The sequence below is a fragment of the Symphodus melops genome, assembly GCF_947650265.1.
Source record: "Symphodus melops genome assembly, chromosome: 14".
In the NCBI taxonomy this organism is placed as follows: domain Eukaryota; kingdom Metazoa; phylum Chordata; class Actinopteri; order Labriformes; family Labridae; genus Symphodus; species Symphodus melops.
Genome location: NC_136704.1, coordinates 20,016,248 through 20,041,353, shown reverse-complemented (window position 1 = coordinate 20,041,353; position 25,106 = coordinate 20,016,248). Strand labels below are relative to the sequence as shown.

General features: G+C 38.4%; 1 protein-coding gene across 1 annotated transcript in view; it reads right to left on the bottom strand.

The window, feature by feature from the left end:
• Positions 1–272: 272 nt before the first annotated feature.
• LOC306835355 (cadherin-10-like) overlaps positions 273–25,106 on the bottom strand; it is a 36,599-nt gene continuing 11,765 nt past the window's right edge. The window contains exons 3-12 of the mRNA XM_079361836.1: positions 20,796–21,090; positions 17,515–17,634; positions 14,433–14,600; positions 12,631–12,812; positions 11,627–11,880; positions 8,720–8,856; positions 8,510–8,631; positions 6,918–7,026; positions 5,266–5,517; positions 273–1,917 (exon numbers count right to left, since the gene is read on the bottom strand). Of these exons, the coding sequence (XP_079217962.1) occupies positions 1,427–1,917; positions 5,266–5,517; positions 6,918–7,026; positions 8,510–8,631; positions 8,720–8,856; positions 11,627–11,880; positions 12,631–12,812; positions 14,433–14,600; positions 17,515–17,634; positions 20,796–21,090 (2,130 nt within the window). The 3' untranslated portion in view covers positions 273–1,426. The remainder of the gene's footprint in view (positions 1,918–5,265; positions 5,518–6,917; positions 7,027–8,509; positions 8,632–8,719; positions 8,857–11,626; positions 11,881–12,630; positions 12,813–14,432; positions 14,601–17,514; positions 17,635–20,795; positions 21,091–25,106) is intronic.

The following is a 25,106-nucleotide window of genomic DNA, read 5'->3' as shown; positions in this document are numbered from 1 at the left end:
AAATATCACAACAAACTGGAGCAGCAGTTGAAGCAGTTTTGCTGAATCCAGACAGCTTATCAAACTCAGTACCACAATGATTATTCTGACAGGATGGATAGATTTTAAATTCAGATGACTCAATCGTTGGCCTCCACTTTTCCCTTGTGTGCCCGTACCTAATATAAATAATAACTAAAAACGAGTACTGTTTTGAAATACTTACGATGGTATTATTTCTGTTTTAATTAATTTGAAGAGGTGGGGATGTTGCTAACAGACAGTTACATAATGTTTTAATTAACCACTTATGCATTGATCTTCATGGTGGGTGAAACAAAGTATCAAAATGTAGATATGAGGATGCTTATTTTTTTCTCAGTGTGCAGTAAGGGAAAGTGATATTTAACACTTTTATTGCTAGAAGATTAGATATATATATATTTTTTTATTATTATTCAGTGACTTCATTCTTACATCTTTATCAAGAGTAGAAAACCTTTGAAAAATGATGGCCAAATGTAGTAATGAACCAAGAATATATCGTAACACTGACCATATCGTACAGTAATACGTCACGTATCGTGATGCGTAATGTCACACGTTTTGTGTGTTCAGTGTATCACTACATTCCTATGTGAAGTAGATTCTTAAGGATTCTTATTTCAACACATCTTCAGTTTTCTTTTCTTTTTACATAATTTTATTAAGAAAATAAGTATAAAAATATAAATATAAAACAATATGACTCAGCATTCAAACAGCATGAAATCAGTGTATGACAGTTTTGCCTACAACATACACTTTCCAGTACATTTTACACCTATATGATGAAATGAATTCACAGTTTGACAAATAAACTGCACCAACCACTCACATGAACATTGCTTGTCGAACAAAGATAGCAAATAGTATATAGGTTGTCCATCGTTAAAAACACTTTGTACATGTACAGTTATTAATGGAGGTGGCTGGAAATACCACTCGACTCCATCCTTACAACCCCCGCCCACTCCCGCTCCAGAGCCATTAAACATTGATAGTATACAATACTACTATCGCTCATTACAAAACACATTGTCCACACAATTGTTCACAAAAATCCTAAAATTCAAAGGCATCTTCACTGATTATGACCAAAAACGGTAAAACTTTGAGAATTATACTGCATCTCCATGAATGAGAAGTTCAAGTCTTACTTTCTGTTCATTTCAACTTCCACAGGTGCACTGCTGAAACTTTTGTTTGCGAATCAAATAGACTACTAGTCAACCAGCAAGCTAGCTAGCAAACTAGACGGATAAACAGATAGATAGCTTGATAGATAGGTAGGTAGACAGACAGTCAACTAGTTGGCTAGCTAACTAACTAGACACAAAGCTGTCTGGCTAGCTAGCTAGAAAAACAGACAAAAAATGGACTTGAGGAAAGAGACTCATGGCTCTGCCTAGGTCTCTCTGTCGGGGCTTTTTCCTATGTACATCTCCGCAAGTTTCTTGAATTGTGGTCCCCAGTTGCTGAGGTAATCGTAGTCATGGTCCCCCTCAGTGGCTGCAGACTCCAGAGAGCTGAGGGATTCTGCCAGCGACCCACTGCCCTCATAAGCATATGTGGCCAGGGAGTCATAGGGGGGCGCCGTGGGGTCCGAATCATTCTCCTGAAGCCTCCCATTAATGAAGTCTCTGACGTCCGTGTTATCCTTTAAAGGTGACGTCCTCCGAAAGGGAAACAGCATTTCGGGTATGATGTCCCTGCGTAACTTGTTAGCATCCATCACCTCTGGGTTGCGCAGTGTGCCGATATCAAAGGCCTGAGTGTCCTCCTCTCCACCCCCTTCATCGTTGTAGCTGACAACGTTGTCTCTGACATCCTCTTTGGAGATGATCAGAGGCTCCTTCTTCCTCTGTCTCCTCAGGGCAGCAAACAGCACCACGATCACTACACAAAAACAGTGGGAAAGAAAGAGAGAGAAAGCTCAGCATAAGACGTGTGCCTCCTAACATGTGTCATGCATTAAAGAGCATGAGGGAGCAAAAGCGCAGAGGGAAGACACATTTGCTAGCAGTGATAAATCCCCAACACTGCCTCAGGCAGTCACCTCATATTATTAAAGATTCAGAGAAAAAACTTTCTCTTTCCTTTTCCCTTGAACGGCACATTCACTGTATGAAACGCACAGAGGTTGGAAGATCCTTTTCTCCCCCATCACTTTTCATCCAGCACACAGCCTCATATCTCATCTCGTTCTCTCTTTTTTTTTTCCAGCAGGAGACTAGAAGAGATTGCAGAGTGAGCATGTTTCCAGAGAGTGGCACTGTGTAATAAGTTTTTTTGAAGCCTCCTGAAATTCCGCTTGAAATGGTACCAATGTACATTTAATATAAAGGTGTAGCTTTACTAAGCTTCACTTGGGTTGATTTAAAAGGACCCCACATGTAAATTCACTCAAAACAAGCTCATTTGGCAATTTGCTTTGATTGCATTTGTATGTGGGTTCCTTTTAGGGCAACCATCAGTATAATGCCGACCTAATCAGTGTGGTTCAGTAATAATTATCATCTTGCAAATGCTTTGCTATCCATATAGTAGCTCATACTACTATCAATGCAATCACCTATACTTCTTAGCTTACCTCTGTAACTTAACTTTGCTAAGTGTACTGCATTACATTCTCATACATATCACAAATTCTATATTCAACATATTTTTGCCCTTTTGTGTTGCTCTATCTTGTGCTTATTTTTGTTTTATTTATTTAGCTTCGTCAAGTCTTGTCTAATGTATGTATTTCTATCTTACTCTATAAAGTTTGACTTTATCATACACATGAAATGCTGGCTTTTATACACCTATTTGCTCTAAAAGCTGTGAATGAATGTTGGTTCCATATTATTAACCATTTGGGATGTAATGATGTTGTGCAATATTTGCAAAGTTTGGAGAAACTTGAATGGCAGCAAATTGCAGTAATTGTTTTCTTGATATACCTAACTTTACATTGCTAAAAGGCTAATCTATTTGTAAAAGAGTAAGTAATAGCTCATTTTAGACAGGTCCCAAATCTGCTCAACCTCGTCTTTTCCTTCTTTGCCTTTTTTGTCCTACCAGCAGGCACTATAGTCATCTAACTTGCCTCCCACCTGGGTGTTAATTACAATGGCTTCATTGTGTGCTAGATGGAGGGTGTGAGTGTCTGTTTATAAGGTCCTTCATGGACATTTGCAACTGACCAGTGCCACAGTTTTAGATAGCGCAGAAGGCAGCAATGATGAGGAGCAGATAGGGAGAAGTGATCCAGCTCAGTGGCTGCCTGTCGGAGTCAAGCGGAGGTGAATGAGACAGTCTGCCAGGGGGGGGGTTCATGCGCGAGAAAGCGACGGATAATGAGCAGATGTCACGGTATTCTGCTCAAGAGAAGAGCATGGAGTTTAACCTTCAGTACACCCGATACGTGAGAGAGGATCTGCCCACCATCAGAGTTGGAATTTAAAATTTGGAGTCAAAACAAGCAGATGGAAAGAACGCTGATCAATACTAATGTGCTTGTATCACAAGGTTAGTCAGGCGCAGATCAAATAGGAGACAAACTTTCAAACTAGAGTTCATGACAGGAAGTGGATTCAGATTCAACCCACTGAAACAATTACAGGCTGACACACACACACACATGCACTTTCTGAGGAGCATTTTTTTAAAATATTTTAATCACATTTACCTCATTCTACATTCACAATGTCTACTGAGCCATAATGCTCGCCACTACGCTTGACAAAGCAAGGTGAGGTTCAATGGCAGTTGAAACCCATTACTTATTGATATGCCCTTGACCATGAGCACTGCACATTTCTGCTTTTTGCTGGGTAAAACGATAGGCACTGTCGCTGTTGTGCCCTGTATGCTGTTACATACTGCACTGGATCATGCAGAGGGCTGAAGTGGTGCTTTAGAATTTCAGGCGGTAACATGTGACCTACTTTACCTTTGAAATTCACAGCGAGCGTTTTGTTAAGTGGATATATCTACTAATGAAATGAGCTTAAAACCCCAGTTGGTATGTCATTTTCGAAGGGAGACCTGCAGCATTTATCTGAATATGCAACACATTTGGCCTTCATTGGACCTGTCTTGATTACCAATGATCCCATACAAAAGTAAAGTAAGGCCCTATAAAATTGCTATTTAAACTTAAATTGATAGGGGTGAGTTGACAGAAATGCAGAATATTTATACTTATAAAATACGTTATTTTATATGAAAACATCAGGTAAGAAAGCCTTAAACCAAACTACTTTTTTAGCAATACAACTTCCAAAGTCGAAGCTTGATCCAGAGACAACTAGAGCAGTTGAAGATCTTGAAGACGTTTCACCACAGTTTGCATCCTTTATTCATCTAAAAACAAATTACAGCTGTCTGAAATGACGGATCTTAACCAATAAGCGGTTCTCTCAAGACATTTGTTTTTCAAATGTTTGTATGGTTACAGATTATTTTGGAAGACATTAAGAACAACTGATTAATAACCACAGGCTTCTGCCTCAACCGCTGTATTCAAAAATTGTTCTTTTACACATCTCAACCATTAATTTTTATAGCTTTCCGTCAAGCACTTACTTCACATCCATTCACCCACAACTACTGCATCACTGAGTGCATTATTCCCAATAATACAAGTGAGAACCTTTTTAGAGGAAAACTTACTTGTTCTGTCAACAATTGTTAGAATTTTGTTGCTACGGCTTTAACACCAATGCCAAGCCTCCTCCAGCCACATTTGGGACCGCTGGCTGAATTGCATATTCTACAAAAACCCGTTATTGATTGCCATGAGATGGGACTCCAAGGTTTCACTCAATGCCCTGTTTGTGATGATAGACCTTGTTGTACCAGAGATATTCAGTGGTTTTGTGTGCACTCAGCAGCTCATACTTGAGCAAAACAACTCACTCTGGGCCATGTTATTGACTTCAGCAGTCTGAAATTTCTGCAGAGGGGAGTTTATGAAAGAAAAAAACCTGACTGGAGTGCTAATGTTGCATATTTTGTTTGCCGTGTATCCATACCAAGATCAACTTAAGGGACTACATAAACACGGTAAAATAAGTACGACGGTAAGCATCAAAAGAGGATTTTGTTATTGATATTTTTATCTGATCTTATTTGCTACAAGTGTAGACTTGTTACTCTGCCATAGAGGAGAAAGTCTTTTGATTGCTTTTCCCATTAGCATCTTTGACTGTTGGAGACACATGCACACTCACATTCTCACACAGGTGGGGGACTTACTGAGGAGGATGACGACACAGAGCAGTATGGCCACCAGAGCTCCGGTTGTTAGACCATCTGAGAAGGGCAGGACCTCGGGGTTGCAGGTCTGCATGTTTCCGCGGCTGTCACAAGCGCACACGCGCACTATCAGCGTGCTGGTGCTACTCTGGATGGGGTAGTCATTGTCGGAGATCACTACAGGCAGGAAGTACATGCTCATCTCACGCCGACTGAAAGCTCCCCTCCGCGTCAGGATATTGGCGGTGTTATCTGCAGAAAGATGTAAATGGGGGAAGCTTGTCAGTGTGAAGATGTTTCACTTAGCTAAATGATCATTGAAAGAGCAATATCTCCTCCTTTCTCTCTGTATCCTGTGACAGACAGCTCATAATAATTTTGCAGGGCTTTCTACATTCACTATGAAGACATTTTTGAGCTACCAAAAGACAAAAACAAGCATATTTATAACAATTTATTTTGCTCACAGACGATATTCTTCAAAAACAAATGCTAACATTCGCTTAATCCGGAATTATATTGTGTTCCTCCTTTTTTTCTTTCCATGAAGCCTTGTCTTCCTGGTATCATTTTAGAGTCTGGGCTTTAGCTAATTTTTTTTTTTGGCTGCTTGAATATGAAGACTGAAGTTTACATTATCTTATAGCTTAATGATATATCAGTCAATGATTTGTATGTTATAAGAATTGGGTCTGCTGTACAAACAGTCCCCTTAAAACACCAACAATTACATCATAATCAGGAATTTAGGTGCTTTTGATGAAGCCTCAGAGTGTGCTCCTTTAGCATCTATTCAGCAGGTATACTTCCTGTCTTGAGCTGGAGAGATCACACTGGCTTGGTATAGGGTTGTCACAATACCAGATTTTTAAACTTTTCTTTAAAAAAAACTATGGAAAATCGAATGGTATTGCTAACTTATGGCGATACCACAGCAACAAAAATACAAGTATTTGCTCCTGTATTGGGCAATTTCTTTCGAATGACCAAATGATTGCGTTGATACTTCTGAACACTGACTTAAGTTGGACAAATATTACGGTGCCAATGGCCTAAAATCAGATTTGTGAGATATGTTTTGTACAGAGGCTAAAGTCATCTGATGTGGTAGCCTGGCTTCAAGTCCAGCTTGTCTCTCCCCCATTTCATACTACTGTATTTCCACTGTCCTGTCTTTAGTAGACTTGAAAAGCACCATACAATCTCAAGTCCATTTCTCATTTAACTGCAAGCATGATCAAGTTCAAACACATGTCTCCTCTTCCAAAGACGTCTTATTCCAGTGAGATGTATTTTTCATGTGACAGAAAAACCAAAGCCTGTCTGCAACACAATGCACCATATATGAGGGGTGACTGTCTGATAGTTTGCTTTCACAATAACGCTCCTATAAATGCATTTCGCCAAACAACTCCAGTCATTTAAAAGCTTTTCAAACAGTCAATCAAAAACTTCAATTGGACAAAGAAAAGAATATGTTCCAATTTATGATTTTCTGCATCATATTTGAGGTAATGGACCTTTAGATTTCCATCATATGCAACCCCATTTCGGTGATTCCCACATGAACATTTTCAAAGTTTAACTTTATAATACACAGAGAAGCACTTTCATTCGGTTTTCCAATAAAAATGCAAATCGGCTTATCTTACCTTCCCTGTCAACAATGGTGAAGTTCGGGTTGGTGGCACTTATACTAAAGACAAACTTGTGTCCAACAAGGGGTTCATCTGTGTCAACAGCACTTATTGTCTGAATCAGCTGCCGAGAAAACAGAACAAGGGATCAGAAAAACACATTCAAGCTTGTTATTTGTCCATTTAGAGAGGGCTGGTTTAAAAGCATCGTGCGATGCATGAAGATGGATAAATACATCAAAAAGTTGAGCATTTTATGCATTAAAGTTCACTAACTTTCAAAGAGAATTCACACTGTCCTAAGAAAAAAAAAAAACACTGAGAAGAAACTTAATCAGACAGAAATTACACTAATTTGCATATAGTGAGAAGCGTTTGGGATTTGATGTCTCTCAAAACTACAAAACATGTACTCTGCAGTGGGAAAGACTGTCCCCCAGCACAAATCTATCAGTATTCAACATGCACCGTGAGCATTGTGGGTCACCTCCCCTGTACATGTCAGGAAGTGACCGGCGTGAAACTCCTCCCTGAGCTTCCCTGTTGTTTACTGCCAAATTTTGTTTGGCTTTTTGCCCAATAATACTGGAAAAATGTCCCCCCCCCCACAAGGCTTTCCAAAGTCTACATGCTACCAATAACTACATGGTTTTCATACTTAGAGGTCATTTAAGTTAAATATGTATTCATATATTCTGGTGATTATACGTCTCTCCACACACAGATATCAATTTCACTGTGAGAGATCCTCTCCGGACTGTAATCCGACTGAGGGAAAGTTTCTAAAAGTCATGAAAGTGCAGGGATAAATGTGCTGGCGGGTCTAAGCCTCTATACAATAAATATGAGAAAATGATAAACAACAGATGGTTTTATGGTTTGGTAGAACCTTGAGGAGCAACTGCACAGAATAGTCTTGTAAAAACGTGAGCTTGTACTTATTTTCTCACTGCCCAAGCACTGTAGCATCCTCTTTCATTTACTTCCACAATTAAAATGAGTGATGGGCGTTGTGGTATGCCCCCTTGATTTGCTGTTCACTTGGGCTAAAATCCTTCAGCCACCAACTTTTAACCAATGACACAATAGTAGCACTACAGACTAAAGAGATGCTTAAAACTAACTGAGCATATATGTAATAGAGACGCAATATTGTGATCATGATGATAATTCTGGTCGTTCATGGCCATTTCCATTTTGTGTTAGCATCAAGCTAACGAGCTAAAAAGCACATTCTGGTCCATCTGTGTGAACTTGTGACTCCCCCAGAGAATAATGTGGCAGCTGCCACTGCCTTTGTGCTCATTGCACATTTACGCTCTTATCTTTGCTTTGCAAGATGTGCAGCATAGATTTGCAGATGTGTTACTGTACCACTTAGTATGAATATATATCAACAAGATTAAGAAAAAAAAGAACAGTCCCCCTGAAAGGATTCTGTCGTGTTGTTGATGATTCAGCTACGTTGTTAGGATGTGTCTCAGTAGAAGTGGCAAAAATATTTTGTTACATTAGCATAGCTTTAGAAGACCTATTGTACTTGATTTGAATTAAACAAACATATTCTTTGTATAATATCGAAATATAAGATTATGCAATTGTATTACCTGTCCTGCTTTTACATTCTCACAAACAAATGTATCGTAGGACATCGCAAACTCAGGAGCATTGTCATTGACATCCAACACCTTGATGAACACAGGCACTCGAGTCGTCTGACGTGGGTTATCTGAAATAAATGGATTACAAAAAAAATAAATCAGCATGTTTTTGAAAGAAGTCATGAAAACTGTTCAAGAAATATAAACACATCTCACTTATTTCAGTGGCCACCACAGAGATATTGTGCCATTTGGACATTTCTCTGTCCAGGGATTTCAGCGTAGTGATTGTGCCATTCACAGAATCAATGTTGAACAGCCTCTCGAGATCTGTATGCCGATCGATGGAGTATCTGAAAACATGACGTACAGAAAGGACAGACTGAATGCAAATACAAGGGGGGAAAAAGCACATTTTGTGAACTGTAGTGATTGAGCACTTGATTTCATTTAGTCTATTCTGTATGTGAGAGCCATACTTAGCACCTTGGTTCACTCAAGTATTTTCACCTTCATATTTCAGATAGTCGGCAGAAAGTAACAAAAATAGAAATTTATGGTGGAAATTAACTTATCAGCTGTTGAGTCATTATCTTCGAAAATGTGGATAAAGTTGCATGTTTCTCCTTTTGTTTAAGAAGAATGACGTTCCTTTTCTAAAATAACATCAAAGTAAATGACAAGAAGCTGGGACTAAGTATCAGTCACACTGGTGGTCAATCAATGCATGTCCTACTCTATTTCCATATCGTCATTTTTGCATCCCAAAAATAAAGGGGTTGCGAAAATGCAAAAAAAACAAAAAACTATTTATATTTCAGTCTTATCCAACAGTGTTTTTTGAATCCTCCAATCAATCACATTCTATTTTTCTTAACATTACATTTAAACACATTGTGATGACATTTCATTTACCGTCGCCTAACAGTCATTTTACTGAGCCTACCTTAAACACATCATGATGTTCCTTTTGTCACTTTGTTCATTCAAATCAAGTTTTTGTATTGCTGATTTCCAGAAAAAATGTCTGATATGGATGCTGCATTCTACTCCTGCAATTCGGTTGAATTTCATTCACAATGTGTTGGTGCTTATTGGCTTGAAAATTATATTTCTTTCAGATAACTTAAATAATGTTTGTGCAACAGTTATTTGATTTAAATCACTGATTTTAGCAGTATCCAGATGCTTAAAAGTGGTTGATTTTCGGGCTATGAAAAATACAATTTTGGTCATTTCATTCATTTCATTTTTGAACATAATCAACATTTAATTGAATTACACATGAAAGTAAAAGCCTTCAAATCCTTCTGCTTGGAAAAATTCAATTACAAGCTAACACACTGTTCACCCAAAGTACTTATGTTTGAATTCTGCTTTATACATTACATCACTGTTAGTTCCCAAAAAGACAGACTCCATGTTTCCCAATGTCAAAAGATGATATATCTTCCCTCATGCCCGCTCATTTGTCATAGTCATCTTTCATATTCCACTGAAATTTGAATATGCAATACAATACACCATGTGGCGTGCGCCGGTAGTGGCATATCTCTGTGTCAGAGACGGGCAGGCGCCATATGTGTGGAATGGCGGCACTAAGCTGTGTGAATCGATACAGCAAATTAAGGTCTTTCACTTTGACTTTGTTCAGTGCCACAGTGGGCTTACATAATGCAAGGAAATAAACAGTGCTTGCATTCTCTTCTAAGGTCGGCCCGCCATCTTCCACTGGGGAAATGACCAGGAGGGAAGCATGAATAATATCCTTTCTTTTTTTTCCCCTTCTCCACCTACCCTCCCTCTCCTCCACACTGACACATGGCACGGCTGATGGATTAGATTTAGCCAAGTGGGCACATTTTCAACCTCCTGCTAAAGAAAAAACTGATAAGAGGACACTTTGTATTTCTGCCATGTGTTGCTTGTTTTCATATTGATTTTAAACTAGTTTAATTAAAGCTGGAACAATGACTTTAGAAACAATCAAATTGCCACAATAAGGCATTACACCCTATGGGTTGGCAAGGAAATCTTTACTTAAAAGGTAAATGATTTTCTTCCAAGTTTGCAGAATGGTGAGTGCTCATTTCCTCCGGGGTGAAATTGTGTTGTCGAACAAATTGGTATAGTTAAGGTAGGGTTGTTTAGAAGTAAAAAAGGAGAAGAAGAAAGTCATCAATACAGACAAAACATAAGCTTGCACAAGTAACCCAAGTCACAAATGAAAAATGATGAAAATCACAACAATTATTCCAAAGTGTTGCTGCTGTTTGGATCTTCATCAAGTGAGAATGTTTAAAAAATGTAAACTTCACTCACGCTTTACATTCTCCACATCAATAGTCTCAAGAGTTGTAGGATATATTTAGTGCTGGAGGCTGAGATCCATTGTTTCAAACGCATTGACTTTGCCTTTTTGTGCTTTTCTTTTGAAGCCTAGAATGGAACATTCCGGCCAGAGGTTACCATATTGGACCGTCATTTGAATATACATATTGCAACAACTCTACCTTTGATTATACTGGCTGTATTGAAGAACACTTGAACTAGTAGTTGGCACCATAGACTCCATAGGGAAAAGTTAACAAAGGTTATAAATCAATTATGAAGTAGCCTATTTTTCTCATCTGGTTCCAATAAAATTGGATTCTGTCTTTCCCCAGCGGTCCATTTTCCTTTCACATTGGCTCATACTTCAAATGGCCATTAATATTAAAACATATTGAAATCTGCACCATCTGATTCTGAAAATATACAGTTAGAAAATATAGAGTAGTTATGTGAACAGGTCTTGGCTACTATATTGGATAAAAAAGAAAATCAAGAAGTGTTATAGAAGACCAAAAAACGGATTTCTGTGTACGTTGATGAAATGAAATGTAAGAATAAAAGCAGTATAATACTGTTACAAACCTGCTATGTTCATTAAGAAACAGTGTTCCTATCTTATAATCCTGTGTCTATCTCTCAGTATAAGATTCTATTGGGTTATAATGAAACATTGTTGAGGTAAGGAGTGAGTGTGCAGGCGTGGTCTTTTTTCATAAAGAAGGAATGGGACATTTTGGGCTGTGTCTCTGTTTAAGCTCCAGACACTTCTCTCTGTGTCTCATAACATACTTGACTGGCTTGCTGTCAGCGTCAGGGTCCCTGGCCGACACCACACCAACGAAGCTGCCAGCAGCCGTGTCCTCGTGCACCTCGATGATGTAAGGGTTCCTGGTGAAAACGGGCGGCTCGTCCACATCCTCCACCGTTACTTTGACTGTGGCGTAGTCTTTGAATTGCAAACCGTGGATGAACCTTGCATCTAAGTACGTGTTTCTCACCTCCACTCTGAACTCATAGTCCTTCTTACTTTCGTAATCCAGTGCCTGGAGATGAAAGAGCATCAGAAGTCAAGCTTTAGACATTTCCACAAAAAAAGAAATATTAAAATAAACTGCCTGCCACCAGGATTCTGATAGGCAATTCATTGCGTTTCATTTGTCTGCCTTTATCTCATTCCAACTTTAAATTCAAACTTACAAATCCAAGGGAGAAATACTGATCTGGGAGATCTTTAGGGAAAAAACTAAAAAGCATTTTGAGCAAAAGAGTGCTTTATATTATTCATTTCACAGGCTTAGGCTATCTGATTCTACACTGGAGTTTCATATATTCTCTCATATGTCTTTATTACAAAATAAATGTTATCAGTGGGCTGTTTCTAATCTAAAAGTGTACTATTCTGTCTTTCCATTGAAGTCAAATGTACATATCTGCTTGAGATAAAACGGAAGCTCAAATTTTAATTAAACCTACAGTACAAGTTGGAAAGCCAAGAAAAAGGACTGCACTTTGAAGACTTCAAATACCTTTTTTACAGAAATAACACACAAGCATATTTCAGCCGTACATTTGACTTTCTCTCGGGAGTTGTGTAATGACATTTCAATCCAGGTTTAACTTGATGTGTTTATCAAACTAATTTATTTCAAAGGGCTCAACTTGAAAACCCTTGACGACAGAAGGATGTTCATTAGAGCCGTATGAAAAACATGTCACTGTTACATAACAGCTAAGGGTGTTTGAGCTTGATGCTTACTGCAGACTACGACATGAGGGACAATAAATGAAATTACCTTTTTGATTATGATGACTCCTTCCTGTGTGGTTTGGTCAGTGATGATGTTGAATATGTCATGACCGCCAACAATACTGTACTCCATTTCTGCATTACGCCCAACATCTGGATCATCAGCCTTAATGCGACCGATGGCGCCTCCGATCTCCGTGGACTCCACGGTAGTCACACGAAAGGAATCTGCAGAGGACCAACAAGTCACATTTTAAAAGCTCAAAAGCGTTTCACACCAGCAAACACAACAGAAAGTGCATCACAAGAAGTGACATTTAGAAAAGACATTTAATGAATACATTTATAAATAAAGCATTGAGATAGATCTTTGTTCAATACAGACAATCCAAAAAAAGGCAATCATGAAAAGCTTCCAGAAATCTCATTGAATTCCAACTGAGAGTATTTAAAACAATTTCATTGCCACATTTATACCAACAAGTACAAGTGATTGAAGTCCTTAACTATATGGATGGACGAATGATGGAACTGAATTTAAACTAGACTAGATAGGTGAAATCAAATAATTTGACTGAAAAATTCATCAATGCAAGTCATTTGGAGACACACTAAATAGGTAAATAAGACTCAATCAAAAGCTACTCTTTAATGGGCATATAACATAAATGGAATAATACATAATTAAAACTCTATTAGAAGTTAGACTTAAAAGCTAAAAAACACCTCAAGCAATGAATGAATCACAATCAATCTAAAGTTTCACTGAAAAGGTAAAATAAATTATACAGACTGATAGAGACGAGCAAAAGAAAGTTAAATAATGTCTAGAAGTGTGAACCCCATCAGCAAACGTCCAACAACGATGGAGCCTCTGGGAGTAATGGCCAACTTTCTGGAGCTCAAAGTGTAGCAAACGGCCGGCCATGAAAAAGGATAATTTCCATTAATTTTATTTACATCTGACTACATAAGAAGAACAATAAAGTTATAATGGTGAGTGTTAGGTAATCTTTTCCCCGACATAGTTCAACCTGATTCGTCAGATTTAGCCTATCGCCAACTGACAATCAAAAGTTCTTGTTTTTTTCTAACACATCATTAAGGATTTTGTCTTGTAACCTTGGAGTTACATTTAATTCTATAATAGGACACGGCTTATCATAATAATCCACCAACAATAAGCCCCCATGATTTAAATCCAGTAAAAGTTTTAATCTGAACACATTACATCCTCAAAGACTGCTTAAAAAAAGTCTGCTATTCCACTGACCATTTGATGATAACACATTACAGCCTATAACAGCCAATGACGGCCTTTGAAAGGAGATGCCTCCCCCTGTTGTGATGCCTAATTGCACACAACTGTGCCAATGACAGACATGTCTTGTAGCGAATGAAATGTCCAAACATTGATATGCTGCTTCAATCAATACTTTGAGGCAAACATAGGCTATGAGCCATGGATTTTTCAGAGACACTTACATCAAACCACCCCATATAGCTGGAATGGAATAGTCCTTGTGCTCGACTATGAGAGTGGCAGTCGACTGAAGCTCTAACAACAAATTGTTGCGTACTCGACCATATGGGGTCACCCCTAGTGCGCGGTAAAGACAACATCCATGAGTGGATTTAGAGCTGCTCCTCAATGCAGATATCTGTCAAACATTAATTAGAGCTAAATTGGGGTTGGATATCTCCCGATTGGTTCATATTGAGGATGAAGCAGAATCTGTTTTGCATATTATGTAAATATACCAAATGCATACCCTCACACAAAGATTCTTTGTAAAACAAGACTAGATGAAAATCTGTACAGCACAAATGTAAGTATTGAGCTCTTACGATTAGCGAAGCGTGGTGGACTGTCGTTCACATCAGAGAGCCTGATGCTGACCGTCGTGGTTCCTGAAAGCCCGCCCATCTGACCAGCCATGTCTTTAGCTTGGATCACCACTTGGTAGTTTTCCTTCACTTCTCTGTCCATGCCGGGCAGGGCTGTCTTGATGGTGCCTGTAAAAATAAAGAAAGGAATTGTTTCCAGCAATTTTGCCAATTTAAAAAATAAAACTTGATTTTGGTGAAATTGATTTGCCATCTTGCTGAAAATGAGATCAGATAAAGATCAATTCAATCTCTGTTCTCAACCATGGCTCCCAGAAAATTGCATTTATATACAGCTAATTAGGTTTGCCAATTATGTTTTGAGGGGAAATGTAGCTGCTGCTTGGATTATGTTCCCTGGCAACGTGCTTCTAGTGTCAGATTTGCTACATTTATGTGCAGCATTCAAGCAGCAGGAAGAAGAGGCTGAAGGGGTATAGAAAGCAATGACTTTGGCATCCAGAGTCCTGAACCTCATAATCTCTACTGGAATCCAGAAATGCATCAAATGTAATTTCTTTGGCAAATTCCAGTTTTGTTTTTTTTTTTTTCCTTTTTGGACCTGCCGACTTTTGTACGTTACTTTTAAGAACTATAGATGAAATTAAAGACAGAAGGTTTTTGAAAATGTTTAAGTTCACAACATTTAAAACATTGTTCTATTTATTATTGGTAAGAAAAACATTATGTTAAATTAGCTTAAAAAGGGGCTCAAATGGCCTTGCCAATGGCAGCGCTCAAGTAAGTTTAAGAGTGGATACATTTCAGTGGATGTTTGAATGAACCTTTCAATACGCCGACAAATTGGGAGGACATGTTGGCAGAGGATTGAGAGAAAGATGAAGGTGAAATGAGAAATCAGTGCACCTCAAGTTGTCTGCCTGAATGAGCTTGCAGACGTTGCCTCCCTTATAGCACTACGTTCACGTTCTAGAAAGATTTACACTGTCATTTTAACGCCTCTCTCCTTTCTCATTGACTCTATTACCGGTGTTTTTGATTGCAAAAAAACTTTCATTTTTTATGTCCATTCATTTTCAAAATTAACCTTTAACCTCCACCAAAGTGATCAGTCTCACATCAGCTCAAACTTTGAAACCCTAAATGTCTTTTCCAAGAGAGTATGTTAGCCGAAGGGAGCCCGAATGATCAGAGAAGAAAAGACTGGACTAAGCACAGAGCAATTCTGTCTTTACTCTGTCCTATTTGAATTTAACATTAAATTCAATTTTCCAAGCAGTAAATGATCTGCACACTGTTATTAAGATGTTTTTACCACGAGTAATTCTTGCTCCCTACTCCACAGGATGTCTGATTGAGTGAGGAGCAGTTGTGGGTCAGAAGAACGGATATGAATTCTGACCCAAAAAACTCATATCTGATGGGCTCGCATCTTATCCCTTTATCTGACAGAAATACAGACACACCAGCTGATTGACAGTTTGATAGACTGGACTGGACACTGTTATTGGAGGGTTTAAACGTTTGATGGTTGGTTGGCTGACAGTCCTCTAAACAAAAGTTGATATCTTGAATTGTATGTACAACCTTTTTGAATATGCAAAAAACAGTAGTCATATTGGCACCAGTGGGAAAATGTTTAGACTTTGAAAACTCCTTGTTGGCCTTGATTTAAGGTCACTTCATTTCTGCTTCACCTCTTACACTCTTATTTACTTACTATCTTTGTGATTGATGGCTGTTGTCATTACTGCCATCTTCCAATCTTTCTTCTCTTGTTGATATGCTTATTGAATTTGGATTGGAGAAGTGATTTCCTTCACAAGACTTCATAAAAGTGAGAGTGATTTTTTTCTTCTCTTTTGATTCTAATTTTACAGTTTCTCATCTTCGAATATCAGAAATAAGCATTGTTCCATCAGTTACGACAGCACAGTGACTACAAGACTTTGAGTCTATTGGCAGCCATGCCGCTCATAGATGATGTTTGTCTCTTCTCATATTAGTGATGGAACCAGCCTCAAAAACCTCATATGAGTCAGGCGCTAATGTGTATCCTGTTTAAGGGACATGGCATACAGCAACTTGTTGAAGAGAGCGATGCAGTGCTTGTACATCACTGGTATCTGAAATATGATGCTCAAGTTTACTTCCTTGTTTATGTGATCAATGGCTTTCTGATTGGACCCAGCTACAGTTGTAAGTCATTCACAGATTTTTGCTTTCATTATGTTTGACTGATACAACCCATTGAAGTTACACATTAGTATGGACCTCATCATTTATGCAATACTACATATAAAGATGCATTTTTCACCCCATTAACATAACATTAAGATTTTTTTATTTTTTTTTGCAGAATAATTTAAAATATGGTGTTTAACAAGCACTTTTAATTCCTTTATTTTTCATCTGCGTGTGCTGCTTCATATCCCAGTGTGACCAACATATCAGTCTATATTGCCAACACCAACGTCCCAAATGTAACGCGGCCTGACACGATTGATGATTCCCCCCCTTTCATTGGTGGGATACATAGGAGCGCATACCTGACAGGCTGCGCAACTTTTCATTTTTCTCCCTCATCAGGTCATAATCATGCATTTGTAAAACTTTGTATTGTTATCGTATTTTGAAGCGAATAAACCATGTGGTTTCTGACAAGTGACCAGCGGAGATGGGCATGGTGACTCCTGGTAAATTGGTCATGATCTGGAATGTTAATGTTCACATAGGATGACAGCTTAACCGGTGAACCGGTAGCTAGCATGATTTTAAACACAGAAACAGATAGGCTACACAGAAACTGCATGTTGACTTTGCAGACCGCAATGGAAATCATCACACAGGAAAACAGTCTTAACCCTTTTTCTCTCTAGTGTCTCTCATATTCCTGAATTATTTGTTGTGATGGTACAGTAATGCTATTTACATTGAAACCCACATCTCTCACATGTAGATGAATGCTTATTCTGTTTGTTTATTACTCAGCGATGCTTGACATTGCTGTGCAAGAGAACTGTTTATAGCCATGCTTGACACCAGAAACTGAATCCAAGACATCCCGCTGTGTTTGGCTTACCATTTTCAGAATCTACAGAGAAATATGGCTGTCCCTGTAGGATGCTGTATACAAGCTTGGCGCTGTTCCCGTATGTTTGATCATCAGCGTCAGAGGCAGTTACAGTAGCAACAGATGTGCCTGGAAAAAAAAAAAAAAAAAAAAAAGAAGCAAACAAAGTCAAGTTCAATGCCAAAAGCTGAGATCACAACACAAGATACCATCAAGTTACAGACTTCACTTATTCACTGTTCATTGAGAGAGAGTGTGGGGTTAATCTGACACTTCTTTTCAGCAATGCAATCAGACACTCCGACTGATCTCCTATCTTCATGTCAAACATCAGGGATCTGCAGAAAATCTAATCGTCGGCTCCACAAAGGAGCAAAATCAATCAGGAATGTAACATTTGCAATCTTCCCTTGAAAAAAAACCCCAACATAGTATAGATGCTGCAGATTTACTCAATTATTAATGAAATAAAAGAAAGGCTTGCAGACCATAACTGAGTCTCGTTTTGCACATCACTAGTTAAAATTATTGCTTTGATTAAACTCTCTGTGCTGGACGATTGATGTCTTAAATAATAGTGAAAGTATGTACGTCATTCCGACATCAAGTAAGAATATCTGCCTCTATGAGTAAGATATTACAGCTTGTTTGATTAAATCAACAGTTTCGGCGTCCTGTGAATAAATGATTTAATGTTTTGTCTCAATGTACGGACTCCATGTTGTTTGAAAGAATTAGGGCAGCAACTTACCATCCTTTGATAAGAGAGAAACTGCTGATTATTGCTCTGACTGGTTAATTAATTGCCTTATTTATAAAATATCAAAAGGTTGTGAAAAAGCCTATATCATTTTCTAAAAGCCCAGTAATGTTTTGAACTTGTTGCTTTCACATTCAAAGACTCACAATTTATAAAATGAGAACTGGGATATATCCTCACTTTAAAGAAATATGTATACTTTCCAACTTAGAAATGTTTTTGTGAAGTTTATCTATCTAAAAGTGTATGAACAAGGCTATCATATATCCACAGAGTGCTCTAGTCCCCTGTTTTCAGCACTATGTAACTTTGCCATCGGGCGAGAGGAGCATACAGCTTTATTGCACTAGTTAACAAAACAGCATGCGGCTAAAAAGACGCCAGTTTGCCCCTCTGTATGTTCTTTCACAATAGCTCAGGCTAAGAAGCCCAAGGAGACAGCTAAGGATGGCACTAAGCAGAGAAAAAGAGGGAGAATCACCAAGTCTTGGAGAGGCTTTTGCACGTTGGTGAGTGCTTTGGGGGAAACAGTAGGTTACAAGCCCAATGCTTAGCTGGCTATGTCAATACACTATGGACTTGAAACAGTGAGAAGACTTATGTAAGATGAATTTCACTGTTTAAACCAAAGCTATATCTCTGAATGGAGCAAGAAAGGGCAAGTAAAAGAAAAAAAAAGAAACTCACATCCTCATGCCTAACAGCTCCAAGTCTCTCCACAGAGGTGGATAAAATGTGGAGTCGCTGACAGTCCTTGACATATTTAACCCCTAGCTATATTAACAACTGTAATGTCTCTCAGGGATAATTAATTGTGCATTTAATCGAGTAGGCAAAGAGAGAGAAAAAGAGAGAGGAAGAAATTGCATCTAAATACACTGCTTTAATGGCACCACTGAAACTGAAGGTGTTTTTTGTGCATTGAATTTATTTTGGCAATTTTGCACCAACATTTTTGAATATTCCCTTTTTACGAAAGATTCAAATGGGGCAGTGCAATTTACGTTATTTCACTCTTTGCACATGCTTCTGTATCTATCTTTTCCTCTCATTTTTTAAGGATTAGCGGCTGCAAAAGTAGCACCATTTTTAGCGAATCCAGCATTTGTGGGGATTTATGACAGTGCAGTTACAATCAGAGCCAAAGCTCACCATGTTGCTTTGTAAAAGCTGGCAACAGTAAATGTTTGCCTTTTCTTTCTTTCTTTTTTTTTTTTTAAGAAAGATCCCCTGAAATACTGTATTGATAATTATCAACATATGTTGCCATTATAAATGTGACAAACATTTTGTAGCTATAAATCATCATGGTGGTTGCATTTCTTATTATGACCTTTTATTTGCCAGAGCCTAGATGCAAAATCCTGCTCAGGAGCTGGGATATAATTACTGTTTTCATGTACTTTCTTTGAGTGCATGTGCTCATGGATAGAGCCTTTTTTTTTTTTTTACAGACTGGGATTAAATCCAATGTTTTGTTCTGAAAGTCTTAGCTGGCAAAAAGTAACCACATCACTTACGTTACCTTAAAAAAAAAACCCAGCTAAACATCTTCAATGCACATAATCAACATTAAGGTGATAAGTTATTCATTGTATGTTATTTGTGAGATAAAGATTTTCTTAAGTTAAATAAATAGATTAAGATATCAGGCGTTGCTGAGCCCGGTTCCTCTTAGACTCCCTGTCATTGACTCACTCCCATATTAAGTCCTACATAATCCACCCAAGCGTTTCAATAACGCCACACTGCGAAAACTGTCCTTGGCATTCAGGAGACCTCTGCCGTGTCCTGTTTGGGTCCGACTGTCTCCATGCATACTAATGAACCCTTGAACATCTGTCCCACTTAGTCCCTAGCACTGATAGCATAAAAAGGGAGCTGCTGATTTCTCATGGCTGGCTGGCTTGATTAACCAGCGTGTTCAGTCTGAACATATAAGGCACTTTATTAGCCCGGAGATGAGCAGCGGTGACCCTGACCCACCTTTAGCCAGCATGCATACCGCTCAGAAATCTAAGAGCAGCACATTATGAATCACAAACAGGCCATTGTTATTTGTCAATTGGTTTTTTGATTCACCCTTGATTGCTCCTGTGTATTAATTTGCGGTTGCATAATTGAGGATTGATTTCAAGTTGCATGCATTATTTTTTCATAAGCTTTGTTTATATTCATGCCAATTGGTTTATTTATATTACTTGAATGGAACCAAGTGGAGGGCAATGAAGCAAATCCCTAATTGGAAAGACTGTGACAATTTAAACTTTCAATATTTTCCACTGCCTATTAAAAAATGGCAAATCGCATGACTTGTTATGCATGCTCAATGAGCCTGACTAAACAAATAAGGATCACACAAAATAACAACTCTGAATACTGAATCAGAGGAGGCAAGTCCAGCTCATTCACAGTGATGTAAGGCAAAGAAAAGCTTTAAAACTAGACATCTGCAGAGCTTGAACCAGAACATTTTGTGCTTGTTTGCTGAAAAATGGCCCATTATGTAGAAAAAAAAAAAACAACTTACCAACTTCAGACATCTCTGGGACGCTGGCATAGTAGATATCCTTCGAGAACTTTGGCGCGTTGTCGTTGATATCATGGATTTTGATGTTGAATTCTGTGTCAGGCTCCAGCTCTGCGTTAGTGGTCCTGTCCAACACCTTTGCATGGAGTGTGTACATTGCCTTCTCCTCTCTGTCCAGCCTCTTAGTGGCGTGAATATCCCCAGACTTCTCATCGATCAGGAACAGGGTGCCCGCCCCATCCCCGGTCAGGACATACCTCACGTTGCCCCCACCTCTGTCCATGTTTGAGTGCAGCTGAAATTAGAGACACAGTTAACTCACATGGAGTCAAACTTTTTATGAACAGAGGGTGTTTTGTTTTGATTCCAATGGCAAAAGGAAATAGAGCTTTAAATCTACATAAAAATGAATGAAAGAAAATACAATCCAGAATATACCCAAGGCACAATCACCTTGAACACACAGCCACATAAAAACAAATCCTCTCCCTGCTTGTTGCTCACATCAAGTCTATTTGCAATACTGCATGTTGTTTTCGGACTGCGGCTAAACATTTTGTTCTCAAATAAATAGAAATGTGCACCCATGGGCCTCCCAGTCTTGTAGGTAGTTGGAGTATTGCCAAGGTTCGCTTGTCTTTATGCATTACTACAAGGAAATGTGCTTTCATAAAATACCTCCTTTTTCCTATGCCCTAACAAATTCATCTCGGAGCCTGTTTTCAATCTTTGTGTATTTTTAACTCCATGTTGTCTCAAATAAGTGGTGTCTTTATCTTACTTAAATATCTATCCTCTCTTAAAACGTTGGCTTTATCTGAGTTGTATTTAGGGTGCTTGAACATTAATATATGATTTACTGGACTTGCCTTGTAATTTACACTGGATATTTGCATGTTCCAATTACCAAACTTCTTCACACACGCCATTGAATGTGTGCTCAATTAGGCCGTTTAGAGATTTTCCCTTTATGACATCACAAAGGGCAGTGACCCCTCCCACAGGTGAGTGACACTCCCACAGCTAGGTGTTTGTTATGCCCTCTGAGTCTGCAAGCTCACCATTAACAGGGCATGGTGCAAAAAAGCCCAAGTCAACCAAACTCTTTTAGAAAGGGGTGTGGTCAGACACAGCTCATTTGCATTTAAAGCTACAGACCCAGAAACCGCCTGTTCCGATTAGGGCTGAAATAGAGGGGTTTATAGGCATGATGATCAAATACACGGTCATAGTGGATTTTTTTTTGAGCAAGAAACTTCACAGACATGTTTTGAGTAAGACATGCAGGTGACAGTGGCCTTGTCTAGACTTAAGAGGCCACCCTGAGACTTATTTGTCAAAAACAAGTATACTGTATCTGACAGTTAAAAAAAACCCATCCAGCCAGCTCATTTGATGACGTTGATCAATTAGAATAAGTTCAATGACAAAATACATATAAAAGCGTAACAAAAACCTTTTTGAAAATGCTAAATTGTCGAAATGCAAACATGCAATTAAAAATGTGATTAATTATGAATTATTATTATTAAGCTATTAATTACAGTTCTAAAAATGCATGGTTTGACACCCCTTATTTAAACCTTTCAAAAGTTAACGGATGCAATAAGTGTATAACTAAAAAAGTAGTAGTATCTTTATTTTGTAGGACGCAAACTGCCTTGATTTTACAACCAGTGGAGGCGCCCCCTGCTGGCTGTTGGTTGGCAGGTTTTAGCAACTTCCGCATTTGCTAAAATGTAAAGACCAGAGACTGTTACTGTATATACAGAGTATTATTTACACAATGTATAAATTAATTTAATAGAGTCTCGGTTCTGTTGTGAACACTAAAATATGTTGTAAAAACCCATCAAAGAATCTGTTTTTTGAGAACTGAACATGGCCTTGGCACACCCACAGTGTCAAGTGTGACACACTCCATTAGTTCAGATCAAATTAGTCTTAGATTTTTCTTCCAAATTGCGCCTTTGAAAAATGATGATAACCTGACCTACAGCAACAACTGCTAAAATTAGTCACCTCTGACCTATCCATCACCTTGAAGCCCGCTCTAAGTGTCACTGAGGAGTAATGGCGGCCTGCTGTGACAGACACTTGATTCAAGCTCATTACTGTACTGGAACTGTCAGCAGATATATTTAGAGCACTATCTCATGGGCTCACATTTCAAATGACATGTAGTTAGGGACACAGAATGTACGTCAGTAACTTATTAATATTAATATCTGCATGCTGTGAGGAAACTAATTATTTTTTTTTCCCGCAGTTGGAAGAGTGATGTCAACAGTACAACTTTCAATGGAAATCTGGAAATGTATTGCCAGTGCGCTGGCAATTTTCAGGCCGAATTAAGGAAATGGGGACGCATGTGAAAACAAGATGCTGTCAAGTTCAAAATGAACAATATGCACTGAGTTTCAGGCTGTGTTTGGGAATATTTTAATGCAAATGAACCCCATTAATCCAAAGTCTATTAAAGAGGAGCCTTCCTTTTTCACATGTATTTGTGTTGTGGGAGAATCTATTTGTTGTTTCTGAATATGAATTCTCTGCTCAGTTGTGGACAAGTGAAGCGAGGATATTCAACATGTCTTGGATATGAAGGCTGCTGCTGCTATTGACTGTGAAAGTCTGGCTAATTGTGGTGACTGAGACAGTGTTAGTGTGAGGTTTTTAATGGCCTTCATGTCATTGCACATTTTCAGCTGTGAAGTGAGCCTTCTGTAGTACCAAATCAACATTTTTTTCTTTAATCTGAAATTTCTTCAACTTCAACTTATTTTTTTCTTCATTTTATTTTCCAAAGTTTTTTTTGTTTTTTTTCTGTCTTGAGTATCAGCTGATACCCACTACCAACTCGATACCAGATTCTTTGGGGACTCTGCTTCTGAGAGTAAATTCCTTCAATGACATTTCAGAAAATCCTTATATCAGTGTTTTTAATGCTGGGACTAAGCCAACCAGCTACCCTGAATACTTGTGAATATGAAACATTTGTTATGGCACAAAAAAAAAAGAAAATTGAAAAATGGAGAAAAAGTCAAATGCGTGCGTAATTTTTCATGGAGGAAAAGGAACTACACATTCTGTAATCTATTTTGATTCCAACAAGACCCAGCGAACTACAGTTTCGCTCGCTTCTTTCTGTATGTCCACAGACTTCCTTAGCTGCGGCACCTTAGCTCAGCTTACTACAGTAACTTTGACACTGTCTGTGTTTGGTGTGTGTTTCAAGAGTTTGTACTATTATTTTTAATGAAAAAAGCCTTACTCCTTAAATGTGTCTGGGGTCTTGACATTTTGCTAACTTTAACTGCAGCTAGCTAGTGATAGCAGTCGTTTATACAGTTCCTGTTCAGCTATATTGTTTTGCAGAGATCGCAACAACTTCATTTTGTGGGTGGTCATGAACGATGGAATCTGATTGGTGCATAGACTATAGATTATACTTTACCTGATACCTGATCCCACATTTCATTATTTGATGTCTGTATTGGAGCAACTGTATGAATAATGGCTGCAATAAACCGGTCCACTTGGCAGAACATATTTCATTACTGCTGTTCAGATTCATTATAACACACACACACACACACACACACACACACACACATACCTACACACACACTCACACACACCAATATTCCTTCATTGTAATAATTAGAACAATACAATTTCGAACAACAGGAAATGTATTTATTCCAAATCTTTTGATTGTATCCTCAAGGACCTTCCATCTGATTATTAGCATATTTCCTTTCTTTGTTGTTAATCCTGCTAAAAGGAACCTGAGAAGCAAAAACAACAAACAAGGAGCCATCAAAGGACTCTTTGCTGCAGTCCCAGCTGTCTGCAGCATAATAGGAACTTTACAGAACCTTGTGTTCTGTAGTTTACACATTTCCCTCAGTCGACGTGGGAGCGTGCAGGCCCTTAGCTCCTGCGTTTTGCTAATTATTGAATGTCTACATAGCGTCAGCTTCCTAATCATATGGGTAAACAGATCTGCTCCCCAAGGCCATATAGATTTCTTACTGAGTGGTAGTGCAAATAAGGAGGTGTTTCGCTGAAGTAAGCACCCCTGTTGAGTTATTATGGAATGGCATGGCATCTAAAAATAAGAGTGCTCCTGTTCATGGAACTTATGCAGGCTCTGTGCCAGCAACATGGAGGTTAAACATTTGATTTTCACAGGGATGTCTAGTAGAAACTGTATGGATTCAATGTAAACACTGTAGTGACTCAGAGTTCAGAAGCTAGGCTCAACAGATTTTTATTGATATATACCAGAAGGGAGGTGTTTCATGT